General features: G+C 41.7%; 1 protein-coding gene across 7 annotated transcripts in view; it reads left to right on the top strand.

Annotated features, from left to right (window-relative positions):
• The window catches only part of obscnb (obscurin, cytoskeletal calmodulin and titin-interacting RhoGEF b), a 64,669-nt gene that overhangs the window by 6,104 nt on the left and 40,338 nt on the right, over positions 1-18,227 (top strand). For all 7 annotated transcript variants that reach the window (XM_054767355.1, XM_054767352.1, XM_054767349.1 and 4 more), the window contains exons 3-32: positions 1,133-1,402; positions 1,476-1,736; positions 2,035-2,340; positions 2,413-2,679; positions 2,760-2,863; positions 3,112-3,280; positions 3,348-3,623; positions 4,196-4,477; positions 4,551-4,826; positions 4,902-5,144; positions 5,967-6,248; positions 6,337-6,618; positions 6,716-6,991; positions 7,332-7,604; positions 7,686-7,952; positions 8,524-8,793; positions 8,859-9,125; positions 10,187-10,453; positions 10,540-10,652; positions 10,723-10,876; positions 10,955-11,116; positions 11,192-11,296; positions 11,899-12,165; positions 13,519-13,788; positions 13,861-14,127; positions 14,204-14,470; positions 15,493-15,759; positions 15,835-16,104; positions 16,655-16,924; positions 17,233-17,499. In XM_054767355.1, coding sequence (XP_054623330.1) covers positions 1,133-1,402; positions 1,476-1,736; positions 2,035-2,340; positions 2,413-2,679; positions 2,760-2,863; positions 3,112-3,280; positions 3,348-3,623; positions 4,196-4,477; positions 4,551-4,826; positions 4,902-5,144; positions 5,967-6,248; positions 6,337-6,618; positions 6,716-6,991; positions 7,332-7,604; positions 7,686-7,952; positions 8,524-8,793; positions 8,859-9,125; positions 10,187-10,453; positions 10,540-10,652; positions 10,723-10,876; positions 10,955-11,116; positions 11,192-11,296; positions 11,899-12,165; positions 13,519-13,788; positions 13,861-14,127; positions 14,204-14,470; positions 15,493-15,759; positions 15,835-16,104; positions 16,655-16,924; positions 17,233-17,499 — 7,317 coding nt within the window. The remainder of the gene's footprint in view (positions 1-1,132; positions 1,403-1,475; positions 1,737-2,034; positions 2,341-2,412; positions 2,680-2,759; positions 2,864-3,111; positions 3,281-3,347; positions 3,624-4,195; positions 4,478-4,550; positions 4,827-4,901; positions 5,145-5,966; positions 6,249-6,336; positions 6,619-6,715; positions 6,992-7,331; positions 7,605-7,685; positions 7,953-8,523; positions 8,794-8,858; positions 9,126-10,186; positions 10,454-10,539; positions 10,653-10,722; positions 10,877-10,954; positions 11,117-11,191; positions 11,297-11,898; positions 12,166-13,518; positions 13,789-13,860; positions 14,128-14,203; positions 14,471-15,492; positions 15,760-15,834; positions 16,105-16,654; positions 16,925-17,232; positions 17,500-18,227) is intronic.

Here is an 18,227-nt window from a genome sequence, read left to right as displayed (position 1 = left end):
TAAATGTATATAATATACTTAATATGAAATGTACTTATTAAATAAATATAAATACAAATTGAAATACATATGAGGATAAATATTCTCTAGCAGTTAATTTTTATCTTTCGTGGATGGTAATAATGAAAGTACAGTGCATAACATTTGCATAAAATGCACGTGTTTTTAAACACAGATGTTCCCCTTATATAAACTAATAATGCGTCTGTGTAGGCTCTCAGTCGTACAGGAGTTGTCCATCGAGGAAAAGGCTTCTTGAGACGTCATCTGTACTTCTGTGAAGAAGGTGTCGGACGTTTCGCTCCTCATCCAAAGAGCTTCGTCAGCGAACTAATAAGTGCTGGTAGCTTAGGCCTTAAATACAGTAAGAGTGGGCGGAATTGACTAAGAGCTGTGGGTTTTGGTCTCAAGACCTGAGACCAAAACCCACAGCTCTTAGTCTTGCAAATGAGGTGAAGCCAGGGCCGAGCCAGAACAATAGATGCTAACGAGCCAGTATCAGAGTCGTTCATACCCAATTCAGGGAGCGACACTTCCCTTTTATCGGAGGTGTTAATAGCAGGATAGAATTATACCACTACTCCGCCCAGGCTTAGTGTAAGGAACCAAGAGTAGGAGGGTGTTGGCACACCAATTCCGCCCACTCTTACTGTATTTAAGGCCTAAGCTACCAGCACTTATTAGTTCGCTGACGAAGCTCTTTGGATGAGGAGCGAAACGTCCGACACCTTCTTCACAGAAGTACAGATGACGTCTCAAGAAGCCTTTTCCTAGATAAACTAATAATGGAATTTTGCAAATTTCCACATTAATTCCAGTAAATTCCCATATATTCCCATAAATTTCTATTAAAAGTTTCCAAAAATCTCAACCCTGTTAATAAGTGCAGTAGGAATAGAGGTAAAACAAAAAAATAATGCATAACATGTAGTAAACACAATTAAATAAAAAATAAATTGGATCAGAGAGCATTTTCAACAAGAACACTCAGTTGAGTGTAGATGTGGGCTGACTACCGGAGTCTTGCAGGCGGCCACTGTGTCCACAGTGCTCCTTGGATCAAAACAATTGACAAAATGCTTGATGCAGCATAGTACAATAAACATATGTTTCTTTCCCTTCATTATACCAGAGCCAAAGGTGCCGTTTAGGAGGAAGCTTCAAGATGTGGAGGTCCAAGAGAAAACATCAGCCACACTGATGTGCGAGGTGCCACTCAGCGGAAGCCAGACCAACTGGTTCATGGAGGAGACGCGTCTGGAGCAAAACAGAAAGTATCGCATGGAGGAGCAAGGCACCCTGCGTCGTCTCACCATACACAACGTGACCACCAACGACGACGGCGTTTACATCTGTGAGATGAAGGAGGGCAGCCGCACTGTGGCAGAGCTCACCGTCCTGGGTAGGACTTCAGTTCTTCATCTTAAATGTCAATATATTCCTTACACTTTTTATTGTCCTATCCAATGTTTCAGGCAACATTACCAAGAAGCTTCCTCGGAGGACAGTGGTTCCTGTCAGCGACACAGTCATCTTCTGTGTGGAGCTGGAGCATCCCTGCCCTGATGCCTATTGGACCCGCAATGGCGACAAGCTGAAGGAGGATTCCCGTATTTCCATTGCTTGCCTGCTCAGACAGTACACTCTCACCATTAGAGAGTGTCTGGCAGACGACTCAGGAGAAGTGGCCTTTGTGGCTGGAGACTGCAAGACATCCACCCGATTCTCCGTCACTGGTAATTGTGTTTATCTAGCCCTGTTACTTGATTTCTCTTCATAGTCATAGCTATTTAGTTCCTGTTTATTGATTTCTCTTCATAGTCATAGCTATTTAGTTCCTTATTGATTTTTCTTCGCAATCACAGCTGTTTAGTCCCTCTCCCTTGATTTCTCACATTCTGCTTGTGGAAATGCTCTTACTTAATAAAACACATTACTTCTACTGGTTGATTGTTCATAGGTTTAAGTGCATATTAACATCAAACTTTTCCATAAGGCTTCCTGGTGATTAACTACCATCTGTAATTCCTCCAGCTGCAAGGAGGCACCCTCCCGATCCCCCAGTTGATCCTGTGGTGCAGAACAAGACTGACTCATCCATCACCTTTCAGTGGTCTCCTCCTGACAGCGACCGCCCCGTGCCCATCAAGGGCTATATTGTGGAGAGGAGAAAGGTTGGTGCTCAGACCTGGCAGAGGTGCAACGCCGGAGAAACCATTTTGTCCACAGAGATCACGATCTCTAACTTCACAGAAGAAGCCACTTACCAATTCCGCATCTCTGCGACCAATGACTTTGGTCAGAGTGCCTACTTGGAAGTGCCTGGAAGCTTCTACCTTGGTAGGGGTGATATTGCTCATATCCTGACAAAGTATTGGTGTTGTAAGCCACTAAACTGTTGTTGTGCTTTAGAACCCACTGCAGAAATCATGAAAGGCCTTGTGAGCAGCACTGCAGTGTCTGGTGAGGAGTTCTCCATCTCACTGGAGCTGTCGGCCATTTGCTCGGGCTTCTGGTCTCTCAACGGCCGTCTCCTTCGCAGTGGAGGTGACTACCTCATCACACGTTCCAAGAACGTTCACGTTTTGCTCATTCGGGAGGTGACCCTGGACATGAACGGTGCAGAAATCAAGTTTGTGGGCGGAGGCTCACAGAGCAGTTGTGTCTTAGCCGTAAAGGGTATGCACAAATTGAAAAAGCTACCATGCAATGAATGTGGAATTATTAAGTAACACTCTTCCCTTACATGTGTATTGTAGCCCCCGCTATCAGGTTCACTAATAAGGAAAAACTACAAGAGGTGACCTGCAGCGCCCAAGACACTGCTCAGATGACAGCTGAGGTGTCAGATTACGATGCACAGGTTTGTGATAGGAACATTATTGTAACATTAGATAGTTCCTCAATTACTGGGATTGCTAGACAAATAAAAATAATAAATGAGTCAGTTGTCATAAAAACAAAATACAGTTATTGAAAATATTTTTAAAAGATATACAATATTTTTAATTAGGTACATTTGTACAGAATTATGTATTTTTGTTCATATTGTATTATGAATATCAGAGGTCTAGTTTTTTATTTTGTTGTCGTTGTCATTTTATGCCACAGGTGGTTTGGATGAGAAATGGACGAGAAGTAAAAATGGGCAAGAAGTATGAAAGCGTGATTATGGACCGCAGGAGGATCCTCATGGTCCACAACGTTACAGAAGAAGATGTGGGCATCTATGAGTGTGTTTGCGCTGATGACAAAATGTCCATGCAGCTCGCCCTTAAAGGTACACACTCTCAGAGATGTATCATAAATTGCTATTGTTAATACTAATACATTTCCATTCTCGCTAGATGAACCCGCCAAGTTTCTGAACAAGCCGAGAGGTCCCATGGGCCTGTCGTCCTGCCTGAAAGGAGATCTTGAGCTGAGCTGTGAGGTCTCTCCTGCCAGTGCAACCGTGGTGTGGAGAAAAGACCTGGTGGAGATCACTGAGGACCAAAGAACTAGCATCATCTCCAAAGGAATCCAAAGGAAACTAATCATCAAGAATGCCAAAAAAAGCGACGAAGGTCATTACTCTTGTGAGACAGCTGCCGACAAAGTCACATTCCAGGTGAAGATTAAAGGTAAGTGAGGTGTTTTTTCCTACTTTATATGCTGACTCACTTAAGCTGCATTCCAACTTGTGGTTTGGTATTCTACACCAAAAAAAAAGATACTTGCTGAGCACTTTTTTGTAGTTTGGCAAGTGTTCACACTGGTATTTTTATCATCGGACCAAAGGCTGTGCAACATATGCATAAATTAAGAACTTCAGCTTTTGTGGCATATTACGTGACATAACTCAAATATTCCAAACCCAAATTTTGTATGCTATGTGGAATGTGTAGGTTATTTTAATATTCTGTTATTTATACCAGCATTCATGTTTGTCTTTTCTGTATGCTTTTTGCTGTCATTTCAACACTGGTCTTTGTCTTTGGTCCGTGAAACGTTCACATTTAAACTTAAGTGAGTCGAACCACACCAGTGTCCATGTGCAAACGGTCTGAGATGCATCTCTCGTTCCGCTTGTTTGGTACGCCAGGGTTTGGACCACCACGGTCACACTTGACCAAACGAAACGTACTCGCAGAGAATACATTGGTTTTAACCGAACCAAACATGACAAGTGAACGTACCTTTCTTTCCTTGTCAGAAACTCAGGCCCAGTCAGCCTTCTCCAACAAGGAGTCAGTGCAAAGGGAGGTGAAAGCTGTTCTCTCCCAAAAAGCCACCCTCAGTTGCACAATGTCAGACAGCAAGACAGAAGTGAAATGGTACAAAGAGGGCAAGCTGCTCATATCCAGTCGGACGATCTACTCTGAAGTCAAAGGCAGTAGTCGTGTGCTGGTGATTGAAAAAGTGGACAGGAGTGATGCTGGAGAGTACACCTGTGAAGCTGGAGGAGAGAAGCTGGTCTTTAAATTAATGGTGCCTGGTAGGTATGATAATTACGTTTTCTAAAGCATGAGTTACTACACTTTTGACCCTCTCATTGTAACTTATTGTAGATTATCAGTCAGCCTTCTTGAACAAGGACTCAGTCCAGAGAGAAGTGACTGCCACACTCTCCCAGAGAGCCACTTTGAGCTGTGAATTATCTGATTCTAACAAGGAGGTTAAATGGTACAAGGATGGGAAGCTGCTGTCCTCTAGCAAGATAGTACATGTAGAGTCAAAGGGCAAGAGTCGCCAGCTGGTGATCGACAGCGTTGAGCAGAAGGATGCCGGGGAGTACATCTGTGAAGCTGGGGCAGAGAAGCTGGCTTTTAAGATCCACGTGACCGGTAAGAAAATACGTTAAAGCCACTGAACTTTAGTCACTGAATCACTCCTGAGTTTTTTTCCCTACATGCCATCAGAGCCTCCGTCAGCCTTTTTCAACAAAGGAGAGAAAGCCATGCTGAGCTGTGAGTTGGCTGATTCCAAGACAGAGGTAAAATGGTACAAGGATGGCAAGCTGCTTGTCAGCGGCAAGACACTGCGTACAGAGTTGAAGGGCAAGACTCGCCAGCTGGTGATTGACAGTGTCGAGAAGAAGGACGCTGGGGAATACACCTGTGAGGCCGGGGCTGAGAAGCTGATCTTCAAACTCTATGTGACAGGTAAAAGACGGGACAAGAAATGTTTTTACCTTTGTAGAGCTGTATGATGTGGCAATGGTAATGGTTTTATTCGTTTTAAAACAACATGTCCAAAAAGGAGTAGGAAGAGACAGATCTTATTTAATCCTACTCCTACTCCATGTCTCAGCAATTAGTGACAGTTGGCTCACTCCCCGTGTTGGAATGTTACCTTCTTCTTGTATGTTTTTCCAGCATAAATCAAAAGTTACCAATATTCCCCCAAAAACTGAAGAGGTGTAACATGGGTGAAGAATATAAAAATCCAGAATTAAAAAAAACTTCTTCAGTTTTTTGACAGTTATCCACCTCTTTGCAATGATCATGACATGGAGTGGAACTTTATAAATTGAGGCATTTGTCTGCTAAATTCTACAACTTGCCGTGTTTTTGGTGTTTTACAGTTGCGTGGGCATTTGCCTATTTTGGCATGTGGGAAACTTTCGCACCCATAATAATTATTTTCATTTTTACATATCATTTTTAGTTGGCAGCAAATACTTTGCAAAGGTTTGTTTTTCTTCATAAATAGCTTGTTGTTCCTCTTCAGTCTGCAAACAAGCTGTGTGAGTGAATCAACAGTGCCTCTGCTGTTGCAGCCAAATAGTGCACTCGCAGTTACTTCAAGACACAATTAATCAGACAATCTCGTGAATTCTTAACAATTGAATTAATTGACAATTTGATTATTATGCCCATACCTATTCGGGATTAGTCTCTGGCTGGTTTTATCCATGCAAATGACATCCATTCAACCATTAAGCTACCTAGTGTCATACAAAATCTCCATTATTATCTCTGCAGATGTTCAAAGCAAGCCAGCCTTCTCCAACATCGACTCACTTCAGAGGGAGGTGATAGCCTCTCTCTCCCAGAAAGCTCTCCTGACCTGCGAAGTGTCCAATACCAACACAGAAGTGAAATGGTACAAGGATGGCAAACTGCTGTCCTTCAGTAAGATGATACATGCAGAGTCCAAGGGCAAGAATCGCCAGCTGGTGTTTGACAGCGTGGAGAAGAAGGATGCTGGGGAGTACATCTGTGAGGCTGGAAGTGAAAAGCTGACATTCAGGATACAAGTGGCAGGTATTGTGTCATTTAACACACGCACAAAAGAAGAGTTAGGGTACTGAAGATGTCAACAATGTGATGACTTTCACCATTAATGCCACAGCTGTTCAGCCCAAGTCAGCCTTCACCAACAAGGAGTCCATCCAGAAGGAGGTGAAAGCATCTGTCTCCCAGAAAGCCACCTTGAGCTGTGAGGTGGCAGATTCCAAAATTGAGGTGAAATGGTACAAAGATGGCAAGCTGCTGTCTTCCAGCAAGACGCTACATACAGAGTCGAAGGGCAAGAGTCGTCATCTGATGATCGACAGTTTGGTAAAGGAGGACGCTGGAGAATACATCTGTGTGGCTGGAACTGAGAAGCTTACATTCAGGATACACGTGGCAGGTAACAGATATCCATGTTACCATAACCCACCCAATTATTTTACCGATATGTTGACTGCTTGCTGCTTACAATGACTATTCCTTAAATTGCTCTGCAGATGCACCTGCTGGCTTCTCCAACAAGGACTCAGTCGAAAGGGAAGTGAAAGCCATTCTCTCCAAGAAAGCCACTTTGAGCTGTGAGGTTTCCAATGCTAAAACAGAGGTAAAATGGTACAAGGACGGCAAGCTGCTGAGTTCCAGCACAGCGCTCCACATGGAGTCAAACGGCAGGAGGCGGGAGATGGTGATAGAAAAAATGGACAAAAAAGATATTGGGGAATACACATGTGAGGCTGGAGCAGAGAAGCTGGTATTTAAGCTGCAGATGGCAGGTAAAATATTTGTAAATATAAATAATACCTATTGACCCAAAAAAGACAAAATTAATCTTTTGTTTTAGTATCATTGAAAAATCTCTGGTCTTAAATTGCAATAAAAACGGCTACTATGTTTTTTTAGCTGCTGGACATTTTTTATTTCTTGGATCACTATTAACTTAAAATTATCATCATAACTCCTCCTCTGTTGTTTCCTTACATGCCTAACCTCTGAAAAACCTTTTTCCCCACTTCCCACTTTGTCAGACTTTGTTCTAGGGCAAAATATTGTATTATATTTGAGTCAATAACGTACCTTTTTGCCTATACATTCCAAGTGTGTTCCTCTCTCTAGATATGCCTGCCAAGTTCCAGAAGAAGTCCGTAAAGGACACATCACTCATCATTCAAGCAAGTGAGAACATTGTTTTGACCAGCGAGCTGACGGCTGAGAGCACTGTGAGGTGGTTTAAAGACGGTGTGGAGCTCAAGGAGGGCAGCAAGTACCAAATGAAAAAAGACAGCCTCTCTCACACTCTCGTTGTCAAATCCACCGAATCCAAAGACAGCGGCATTTACTCCTGTAACACAGCGGATGACAAACTGGAGTTCAAAGTCCAAGTTAAAGGTCAGACAGATTTTTTCTAATAAATTAGGAACTCTACTCCAAAGGCCCCATTTTGTTGTGCCATTTATTTTTTTTTTACAGAGACTGTGTTGAAGTTTCTTGTCCCCTTGAAAGCCTCAACAGTCGATTTAGGGGGCACACTGATTCTGATGTGTGAATTGAACCAAGCCTCAGGGGATGTTGTGTGGTACCACGGTGGTTCTGAGGTTAAACACGGAGGCAGGTTCTGCATGAAGACAGATGTTGCTAAGAGGATTCTCACAGTGACCAACGTGATGAAGGAAGACGAAGGCGAATACAGCTGTGAATGTAAAAATGACAAGACCTCTGCCAAAGTCTCCTTAATAGGTAACAAATTTAGGGCACCATTGCACAACTAGTTTGTGTGAGTGGCCCACATGACACAGCAAGTTTGCTTGTGTCATCACTTCATAATATAGCGCTTAATAACTCAAAATTTCCTGATTTGTGGATTATATTGACTAGTTCTGGGTGCAAGGTGGCTCTTGTCATTAATAGCTGGCAGGAGGAACAACCACATTTGTTATAAAACACGACACACCATACGTGTGCTTTGGCATAAGCAAGCACACAGTGAGATTTGACTTTGTTGATAAATTGAAGTTGTTTATTTGCATTATGTAAAATTGTTGCCTATCATTAATAACATCACATCTTTGTGCTTGTGCATGAGCAAGTGCATCATGCTCTTTTCCTTTTGTTGATTAATTCAAGTCATTCTGTTTATTTTTATTATGTGATGGGGCGATTATCATTAATAACAGTTTTGAGGAATCACTATATTGTTTATATAACACATCCATATTTTGTGGTAATGCTTGACCTTGTGCAGGAGTTTTATTTATTTCTATTATGCAAGATGGCTGTTATGAATAAGTTGATGTCTTGTTCCTTTCAGCTCCCAGATCAGTCAGGCTGACTTCAAAGCTCAACAATGTTGTCGTGATGGAGGGAAAAGATGGCATTTTCAAGTGCACTGTCACCCCAGCCGACGTGCACGTTAAATGGTTCCACAACAACGTTCCCATCACTTCCGGAGCCAAGTATAAGATTGAACATGCCAGCAACAGCCACTCAGTAACCATCATCTCTGTCACCCAGAAGGATGCTGGAGAGATCAGCGTGGACGTTGAAGGGAAAAGCTGCAAAGCTGCTCTTCAAGTCCAATGTAGGAAACTGTCCAAATATCACTTAATTGCCTTAAGTGTTCTAACATCTCTTTTTACCTCTCAGGTGAGCCGGTGACATTTAAGAAAAAGCTGGAGAACTTGACGGTGGAGGAGCAGAGTGAAGCCAAGATGGAAGTGGAGCTGAGTAAGCCATCAGATGAAGTCAAGTGGATGAAGAACAGCGTCGTGTTGCAGACTTCAGGGAACACGGAGGTCCGAGTCGATGGGGCTAAGCAGGCTCTGGTCTTCAAGAGTGTCACATACTCTGACCGCGGCTTCTACTCCTGTGAAACCCTAGATGACAAAACGCAGGCCAAGCTCACTGTGGAGAGTAAGTCTCACAATGATGACTACCGGTAATTATGAGTCATATACTGTACAGTATCTCTCAAAAGTGAGTGCACAGCTCATATTTCATGTATATTACTGTATATTGTCTCAGGGGACAATACCAAAAAAAATAAACTTGGATATACTGTACCGTAGAGTAGTCAGTGCACAGCTAGGAGTGTAGAGTTACTATCCACTGAAAATGATTCAATACAGCCATTATTATCGAAATAGCTGGCAACACAAGTAGTACACAAGAGTAAAACACAAGCGTACACCTCACAGTGAACATACTTGGCCACTCCATCACCTCAAGATTAACTTTATTGTCTCACAGAGAGAAATTTGTCTTGGGTCATTCTCCCACGCTGCAGCCGCAATACACCATTTGCAATGTAAGACTGAAACAGTACTGTAACATGTAAACATAAAAACACCATGCTGAAGAGTGCAATGCAAGGTGCCGCACCGCATATGTACAACAAAAAATACATGCATGTCTATTTAAGACATGAAGAAATAAATAGCACCTAATAGGATAATACATGCGAGAATTAAAATAATAGTAATAATTAAACCACTGAAATAAGTCAGTCAACAACAACCTTCACCATCAGCTTCCTCAGCAAGGGACTTATTATCTCAGAGGTGGGTTTGGGCTCCTTAAAATGTTGGAAAACTACCCGTGTATCATTCTCTCCTTGTTGGAATTTTGGAATTCATGTTTCGCCAATGAACAGCAGCTCTCCAGTGGCGGCAGTATTTATACAGCTCCTGACATGACACTGACACCACTTTGCTTGACTGTAAGATACAGTTTTATTGGTACTCTTGTGTCGTCAGCTATTTAGACTACAATGTTGTGTGTTGAGTCATTTTCAGTGAAATGTAAATCTATACTCTTATACAAGCTGTACACAGACTACAACTATTTCTATAGTATTGTCCCCGAGACGATATATTGTATTAAAATGATTGCTAAATGTGAGGGGTGCACAGTAGTCACCTTTGTGAGATACTGTAAGTGTAAACATTGCTGACATTCTAATGTTTCCTCCTCAGTGAAGAAAATCCAGATAGTAAAGGGTCTTACCGAAACAAAGGCACATGAGACACAGACAGTCGCCCTTGAGGTTGAGCTCAGCCAGGCTGATACCAAAGGCCTCTGGACCAGGGACGGGATTAAGCTCAAATCAGGTCCTGACTGCCGTGTCACAGTTCTGGGAAAGAAGCACACCCTCACCTTGTCAAATCTGACAAGAGAGGATGCAGGAACCATTGGCTTCCAAGCGGAGGGCGTGCGTACTTCCTGCAAACTCATTGTTACAGGTATAGAGACACTTGAGGCTTGTTTTCATAGTGCATTTTTCAAAGATCTAGATTCATTTTGGACCAAAAATTTTATTATTCGTCAGAACCTCCTGCTACGATCTCAAAGCCTATTTTGGATATCAGTGTCACTGAGAAGGAGAAGGTGACTTTTGAGTGTGAGGTGTCTAGAACAAATTCAGAAGTAAAATGGTTCAAGGTGAGAAGTCACTACAGCTTGTAACCACATAAAGTGTGTGTAATTAAATCCTGTGTATTACATCCTACAGGATGATGTAGAACTGAGACCAGGGAGGAATTATAGCATCCACTCTTTGGCACGAAAACGCACTTTGGTCATCAACAAGTGTGCGCCTGAAGATGCAGGCTGTTACATCTGTCGCACCACCGATGACAATACATGTGCTAAGCTCACTGTTCTTGGTAAACGATTGACTCATGATTGATCACATCATACTAGTAAAGCACAAACACGGAGAAACATGTTTCCCACCACTGCAGCCAGAGATATTAAGATGGTGAAGAAGCTGGAGGATGTGGAGGTGACGGAGAAGGAGAGCGCCACGTTTGTCTGCGAAATCTCACACGACGACGTGGAATGCCAGTGGTACAGGGGAGATACTAAAGTCAAAGCAGGGGACAACATCAAGCTGAGACAAGAAGGTGAAGAAAACGTGTTTAAAAATGATGATTAATTGTGATATTGTGGTGATTTTTTTGTTTGTTTTGTAAACACAGGAAGGACACATAAGCTGCTGTTTAAATGTGTATCTCCAGAAGATATAGGTGAAATTAAATTTACAGCCGAGAAGGCCTCTTCAACTGCACATCTTAAGGTCAAAGGTAAATATGCATATCTTACCATTATTGTTATTAGGGGTGTTCCATAATCACGGTTCGGTACATACCTCGGTTCTAAAATCACGGTTTTGCAACAAAATGCTAAATATTAATTCATTATTAGTTCCAGCCTGGTCCCCATCTCTTCTGAATAATGCTGGCACACTGCTTTCGTCTTATCTACTGTCTCCGTCCGTTTATGTACAAACAGGAGACGGAAGAGATTTTGGCTTCTCCTTGGCGCTATAACTAAAGGCTGGGTTGCACTGTAGACGCCTGACTATGGGAAGTTACTCGTCCTGTCCCTCACTTACTGCTAACCGCGTGGGAACTCGCCTCTGTATCGTACCGAAAAAATTACAAATCCATGTACTGTTACACCCCTAATAGTACATTAATATTAATGCATGGTTTTGTTTGCTATTATGTGACAGTGTTTGTTGCAAGAGATGGACTCACGTGGTGATGTCCACTTGCAACATGCATGGAGATTTAAAGCAACACACTGACACCTATTAAACACAATCTGTTCAGGCTTTTGGGAGTCATTAGGGTCGTTTCATGCGCCCATACATTACATGATCAATTGCATTCATTTGCTGTAGAACTCCCCGTCAACTTTGTGAAGAAGCTCAGAGATAAGATAGCCATCTATAAGCACCGTGGCCACCTGGAGTGCCAAGTGTCACGGGCCAACGCCAAAGTCAAGTGGTTCAAAAACAAGACGGAGCTCAGAGCCGGCAAGAAGTATGAGATCAAAAGCGAGGACGTATACCGAAAGCTCACAGTCATCGACGTTGACTCCGGGGATGAAGACACTTACACATGTGATGCCATTGATGACAAGACATCATGTAAACTACTTGTGGAAGGTAACACAATAAACATTTATAAGAGTAAATCACCAAATAAAAGCTTTCATTTACAAATATTCAGTCTTATTAGCAAGACTGTTAACAGGGGGTAGGGAGGTAGAGTAACTACGTTTTTTTTTTCAATTCCTTAATTTAATTGACTTCTACGCTAAAATAGAAAATAACTAATCCTAGTGCAGGACTCACATTGATCATTATTAATGTTTGATGTGCCATGCATGTACAGTAATAATGTCACATAAATTGCTAAGTATCTTCAATATACAGTGTATATACAGTGTCTAGTACAGTGTATGCTGTATTTATAATTGTAATGGATAATTTGGTTGGTTTGATTGTCAGTCATATTAAGTACAGAAGTTACTTTTATCGTTATGAGAGGTACTATTAATAAAGCTTTGAATAATAGCAGTTAGGGGGGTAACCAAATACAGTATATGCATAAACTGTTGACTGTGAAGTGTTATCCATCCATCCATCTTCTACCGCTTATCCGAGATCGGGTCGCAGGGGCAGCAGCCTAAACAGGGAGGCCTAGACTTCCCTCTCCCCGGCCACTGCGTCCAGCTCCTCCTGGCAGATCCCGAGGCGTTCCCAGGCCAGTTGGGAGACACAGTCTCTCCAACATGTCCTGGGTCTTCCCCGAGCTTATCTACCGGTCGGATGTGCCCTGAACACCTCCCCAGGGAGGCGTCCGGGAGGCATCCTGACCAGATGCCGAAGCTACCTCATCTGGCTCCTCTCAATGCGGAGGAGCAGCGGTTCTACTCCGAGCTTCTCCCGGATGACAGTGCTTCTCACCTTATCTCTAAGCGAGAGCCCAGCCTACGAAGAAAACTCATTTTGGCCACTATGCAGTGTTCTTATAACTGTTCAATTCGGACATTATAGTTCTTTTTTATGACAAAATACCGGCACCTCGAAACAGCGCAAAAAAACAATGACCGCAGTGTTACCAGTCATATAAATAAAACAAGTCGCTCACCTCTCCTTTCATTTTGTCAAAGTAGCTCTAATAGCAATGAAAATTTGAGACTGCTGGCATAAAAGTTGCTCTTTTGGGGTTACTATTCATGTAATTACGCTTGAATTAGTTTGGATAAATCTTATACATTTGTTAATGTTTTTAAAAGTAATTATTTTTATTAAAGTTTTTATTTGTCATTGATTATTTTTTCCTTAGAATTTATTAAATAATACTTGAGAAATAGTGTTGTGAAAATGAGTTTTGAAAATGAGTTGAGTTATTAAAACATTTGATCTGAAATTCAGCTTTTCTGTGCAATCTATACGACAGATGTTTTCTTTTTAATACATTCATCAATTTATCTTTTTTGATAACCCTTACAGAACAGTCAATTAGCATCGTGCGGGAGCTGAGTTCTGTCGACGTGACAGAACCCTTTGCCGCTGTCTTTGAAGTTGAGATTAGCATGCAACTGGTGAAGCCCCCAATATGGACTCTCTGTGGGGTCGCCGTGCAAAAGAGCGCTGACATCGAGATAGAGCAAGAGGGGACAATGCATCGCCTCACATTCAAAAAGACCAAGGCGTCGATGACGGGACCTGTGCAGTTCACCGCTGGGAAGAGCAAGTGCCTTGCACAACTCACAGTCAAAGGCAAGAGTCTGTCACCGCCGTTCTAACTTTTTAAAAACAGTAAAGCTACAGTTTCCATTACTTTGCATGTAGAGCGTCCCCTTGAGGTTGCAGAACCCATCAAAGACGTGAAGGCCAAGGAGAAAAGCTCCGCCATGCTCACCTGTAAATTCTCTGCCCCACCTAAAGAGGTGCAGTGGTTTAAAGGCCAAGTAGCTCTCTTTCCATCAGACAAATACAACACCAAGCAAGATGCCACAAGAGCTCAACTCACCATTCATATGCTGACTGAGGAAGACAGTGGCGAGTACCGTTGTCAGTCGGGACCTGCCTCGACAAAAGGCAGTCTACTAATTGAAGGTGCCATATCATAGAATAACCATAAAGATACAAGCCCCTGGGTAGCAATTAAACCACAGCTTGTGTCCTCTCTTAGTGCGTGATATTAAATTCACCAAGCACCTAGCTGACACAGAGGTGGATGAAGACAGCGACGCAGTGTTCACATGCGAGGTCAACTATGCAGACGAAGACGCCCATTGGCTTCTGAATGACAAGGAGCTCTTCACGAATGACGTCAACACCGTAAGTCATGAGGGAAAAGTTCACAAGCTCACCCTCAAGAACCTGGCTCCTCAGGATGGCGGGATTATCACCGTTAAAGTCCGCAAAGTGAAGGAGTCTGTCATGCTTAAGGTTAAAGGTAAGAACTTAACAACTTCAAAACACATATTATCATATGTGCTCTGCTTCTTCATACTCCTTTTCGGACATGTGGAATTGTGAATTGTAACATGAAGCATTCAATGTTAGCTGTATGCATGTTCATATGCATATAAGTATAAAGATAAGTTAACCACTGTTCAATAACACCAAAATAAAGTAAAACTACTCACCATTTGAAGATACCTGGCAGACAGGAATGATAAAAAGCCCTTTGATGGCAAGCTTCTCTTTTCATTTTTAAACTAATAGTTATGGGTGTCTTGCGAGATTAAAATGTGACAATATTTCCCGTTTAGAGAAAAGCTGTCTCGCGGGAATAGGCCAGAAATCTATTAGACTGTGAGCTATGACGTCGCTACTGTGAGTGATAATACAAGCTACTTGATATGGAAGTGGTAGTGCGCGAGCAGGATTGGAACCACACATTAAGTGGTTTGCGCACACAATAAACCTTGCAATCCAACCTACTTCAGTGTTCCCAGCGTCACTCATCTCTTGGCAAGTGCTTTTTTTCATCAGAGTTCAGCAGCTGCGGCAGTTAATGTCCAAGCAGAAACTGTAGTTATTGTACATTTTGTCAAACTTACTTAAGATTTGTCAGATCAAAATGCAATCACTGCATATGTCTTTATCAAAACGTGAAAAAGGTCAGTACTTCCTGGTTCTTTTAGCGTAAACATAAAGCTAATCTACTGCAATCTACAGTCTCTTTTACATGTGTCTTCTTAGAGCTACCCATCAACATACTGTCATGGAAAAAAATATTAGACCACCCTTGTTTCTTCAGTTTCTTGTTCATTTTAATGCCTGATACAAATAAAGGTACCTTTGTTTGGACAAATATAACAATGACAATAAAAATAGATCATAAGAGTTACTGCTATAGCATTGTACTTACCTTTCCAGGAAATTTTGGCTAAACTGAAAATTTTCCGAATTTTGGGGGGTTCCACTTTGCATGTTCCTACCCCAATCATTATTCTCTTGCTATCTTTGAAGAAAAACCCGCCCTGTTCCTCAAATCTCTGGATGATGTCGTTGCCGAGGAGAAAGGCTTGATTACTCTGGCCTGTGAGGTGTCAAAGCCCAGGGTTTCTCCCACGTGGAGGAAAGAAGGCAACCTTATTAAAGCCGGAACCAAATATGAGTTCCTTCACAGTGGCAAATCTTTGGGACTCACCATCAAGGATGTGTGCAAAGAAGATGCTGGGGAGTACACTTGTGATCTTGGAACTGAGGTGTCCAAAGCTAAGGTCACTGTAAGAGGTTGGTTTGGTATTGGACTGGAATTATGCTGTTGTTGGCATCTGTAGGGCAATGACTACATTTTTTTTTTTCTAGAAATTGGCATCGGGATCACAAAGTGGCTAAAATTTTCTGAGGTGAACGAGGGGGAGACATGCAGCTTTGAGTGCATCCTATCCCGTGAGAGCACTGATGAGTGCTCCTGGACTTTGAATGGACAAAATGTTACCAATGGGGGACGCTTTAAAGTTACCAGCAGAGGACGGAAATACATGTTGACCATCAAGGATGTCACCCCTGCTGATGCTGGAGAGGTGGTCTTCAGCATTAATGAGCTCACCTCTAAAGCAACGCTAACAGTTGAAGGTGAATTGTGTAGCTTTGGTGTATATTAAAACAGCTCTGCTTGTGTACAAGTCTTTTCATGGTCTTGCGCCAAAGTACATCTGTGACATGTTAGAGTCACAGGGCTCTCAGGGCTCTGAGAAGGTCAGAGATTGGTTTCTTGCAGGTGCCCAGAGTCAGGACTAAACACGGTGAGGCTGCATTTCAGTTTTATGCTGCCAAAATCTGGAACAGTCTTCCACAAGATGTGCGACAATTGTCAATGTTCAAATCCAGACTGGATACACTTCCATTCAACTGTGCATATGACAACTGAAAGTATTTTATCTGCACTCTTAATTTTTTTGTTTTACGAAATGATTTATGGAATTTTATGGAATGATTTTAGAATGATTTTATGTTTTTTATGGAATGATTTTATGAAGTGATTTTACCCTTGTTTTCTGTAACGAACTTTGAATTACCTTGTGTATAAATTGTGCTCTATAAATAAACTTGCCTTGCCTTGCCTTGCCTATTACTGGCTCAATAACGCAACAGAACTGTGATTAAATATTTCAATTTGTTGCAGGAAAAGCTTCATCACTGTCAAGGGAACTAGAGAATGTCACCGTGGTTCAAGGGGAAGATGCTATCTTTACCTGTGAAGTGACACAAGCTACTTCCACTGTCAAATGGACAAAGGAGGGCAAAGCCATAAAGAAAAGCCAGAAGTATGACATCAGAAAAGAGGAGAGGGTCATGAAGCTGGTCATCTACAGCGTCTCAGCTCAGGACTCTGGGGAGTACAGCTGTGAAGTTGTTGGAGGTGCAACCACAAAAGCCAGGCTTCAGGTTAAAGGTGAGGTTGGAATTAACTGATTTTCTAGATGTCTTTGAGTTAAAATCTGTCAATTTTTCCTTTAACTTGTACCTTAAGTTAGGTCATCAATTTTGTTTTTGTTTTTTTAATTTTTCTCAAGCTGCTGTACGCTGCTGTAAGAAATTGCTTATTTAAAATAGCGTTCAATCACACAACTGCCCAAAATACGATTAAAGGTAGTTTAAAACCTAGCGAATTTTACTTCTTCAGAAAACATGTCCCCGTTTAATCCTATAGTTTGCTACACTGCCTGGAATTGCAGCCACTTTTTTTTTTTCGCTTTATAGAGCCAATCCACGAGTTCACCAAAGCACTAAAAGACATCCAAGCAGATGAGAAGACCTCCGTGACTATGCAATGCGAGACCGCTCAAACCCCGTCCATTGTGACATGGCTCAAAGGGCACACAGAGCTCAAGGCTGGAGGTCGATTCGAGATGTGTCAGAAGGAGGGTGCCTTAACTCTGACCATCAAACAACTCAAGGAAGAAGACGGTGATATCTACACTTGTGATGTGGGAACAGCTAAGAGCATGGCAAAGGTGACAGTTAAAGGTAAGAAGTATTTACCTAGTATGTATCTATTTCTACTTTTATGAGATATGTATTGACACACCTGTTTAAAGTGGCAATGGTTCATAAGGTGTCTATTAGGTGTCAGGAATTTATTTAGAACATTATATATTTTTTAAAATAATTTTCCACAAATAAATAATAATTTTATTAGAGCAATTGTACACTAAATACAGTGCTTAACACATGTATTTGACTACTGTATAAGCAAGTAAATAACTATAATTTAACATTTTAATCAAGGTATAGTAATTTGCTTTACTACTTTTTCTGTATTTTTATAAAACAGTAAATCTGAAAATTCACAGATAACAATAATAATTTTATTTTATCATCTAAAATATCATTTTATTTAAAGATCCTCTACATACTGATATAAACCATTACAGAAAAAGAATGGTTGGGGATTTGGGTAATTATCAGTCCGGTTCAAATAAAACAGTTGTAGCATAAACCTTACATTTTATGATTATCTAAGAAATGTGTTAGGCACTGTGGTTTTACAGCATTACAGATAACATGTCTGCTGTGCAGGCAGTATGTGTTGCGAAAAGGACATCTACCGTGACAAGTCGTATTATCAGTGAAAGAAAAAGTAATTAGCTAGTGGTGTCACTGCATACATTTACACATGGTACGATGTTTATTTATTTAAGTGAACGGTGCTCCCGGCGATGAATTGGTGCGCTGCGTCTTTTAGAGAGGAGGCC

Source organism: Dunckerocampus dactyliophorus, chromosome 2, assembly GCF_027744805.1.
Source record: "Dunckerocampus dactyliophorus isolate RoL2022-P2 chromosome 2, RoL_Ddac_1.1, whole genome shotgun sequence".
NCBI lineage: Eukaryota > Metazoa > Chordata > Actinopteri > Syngnathiformes > Syngnathidae > Dunckerocampus > Dunckerocampus dactyliophorus.
Note: the sequence above shows the minus strand (reverse complement) of the source record. Positions and strands in the feature narration are given on the sequence as shown.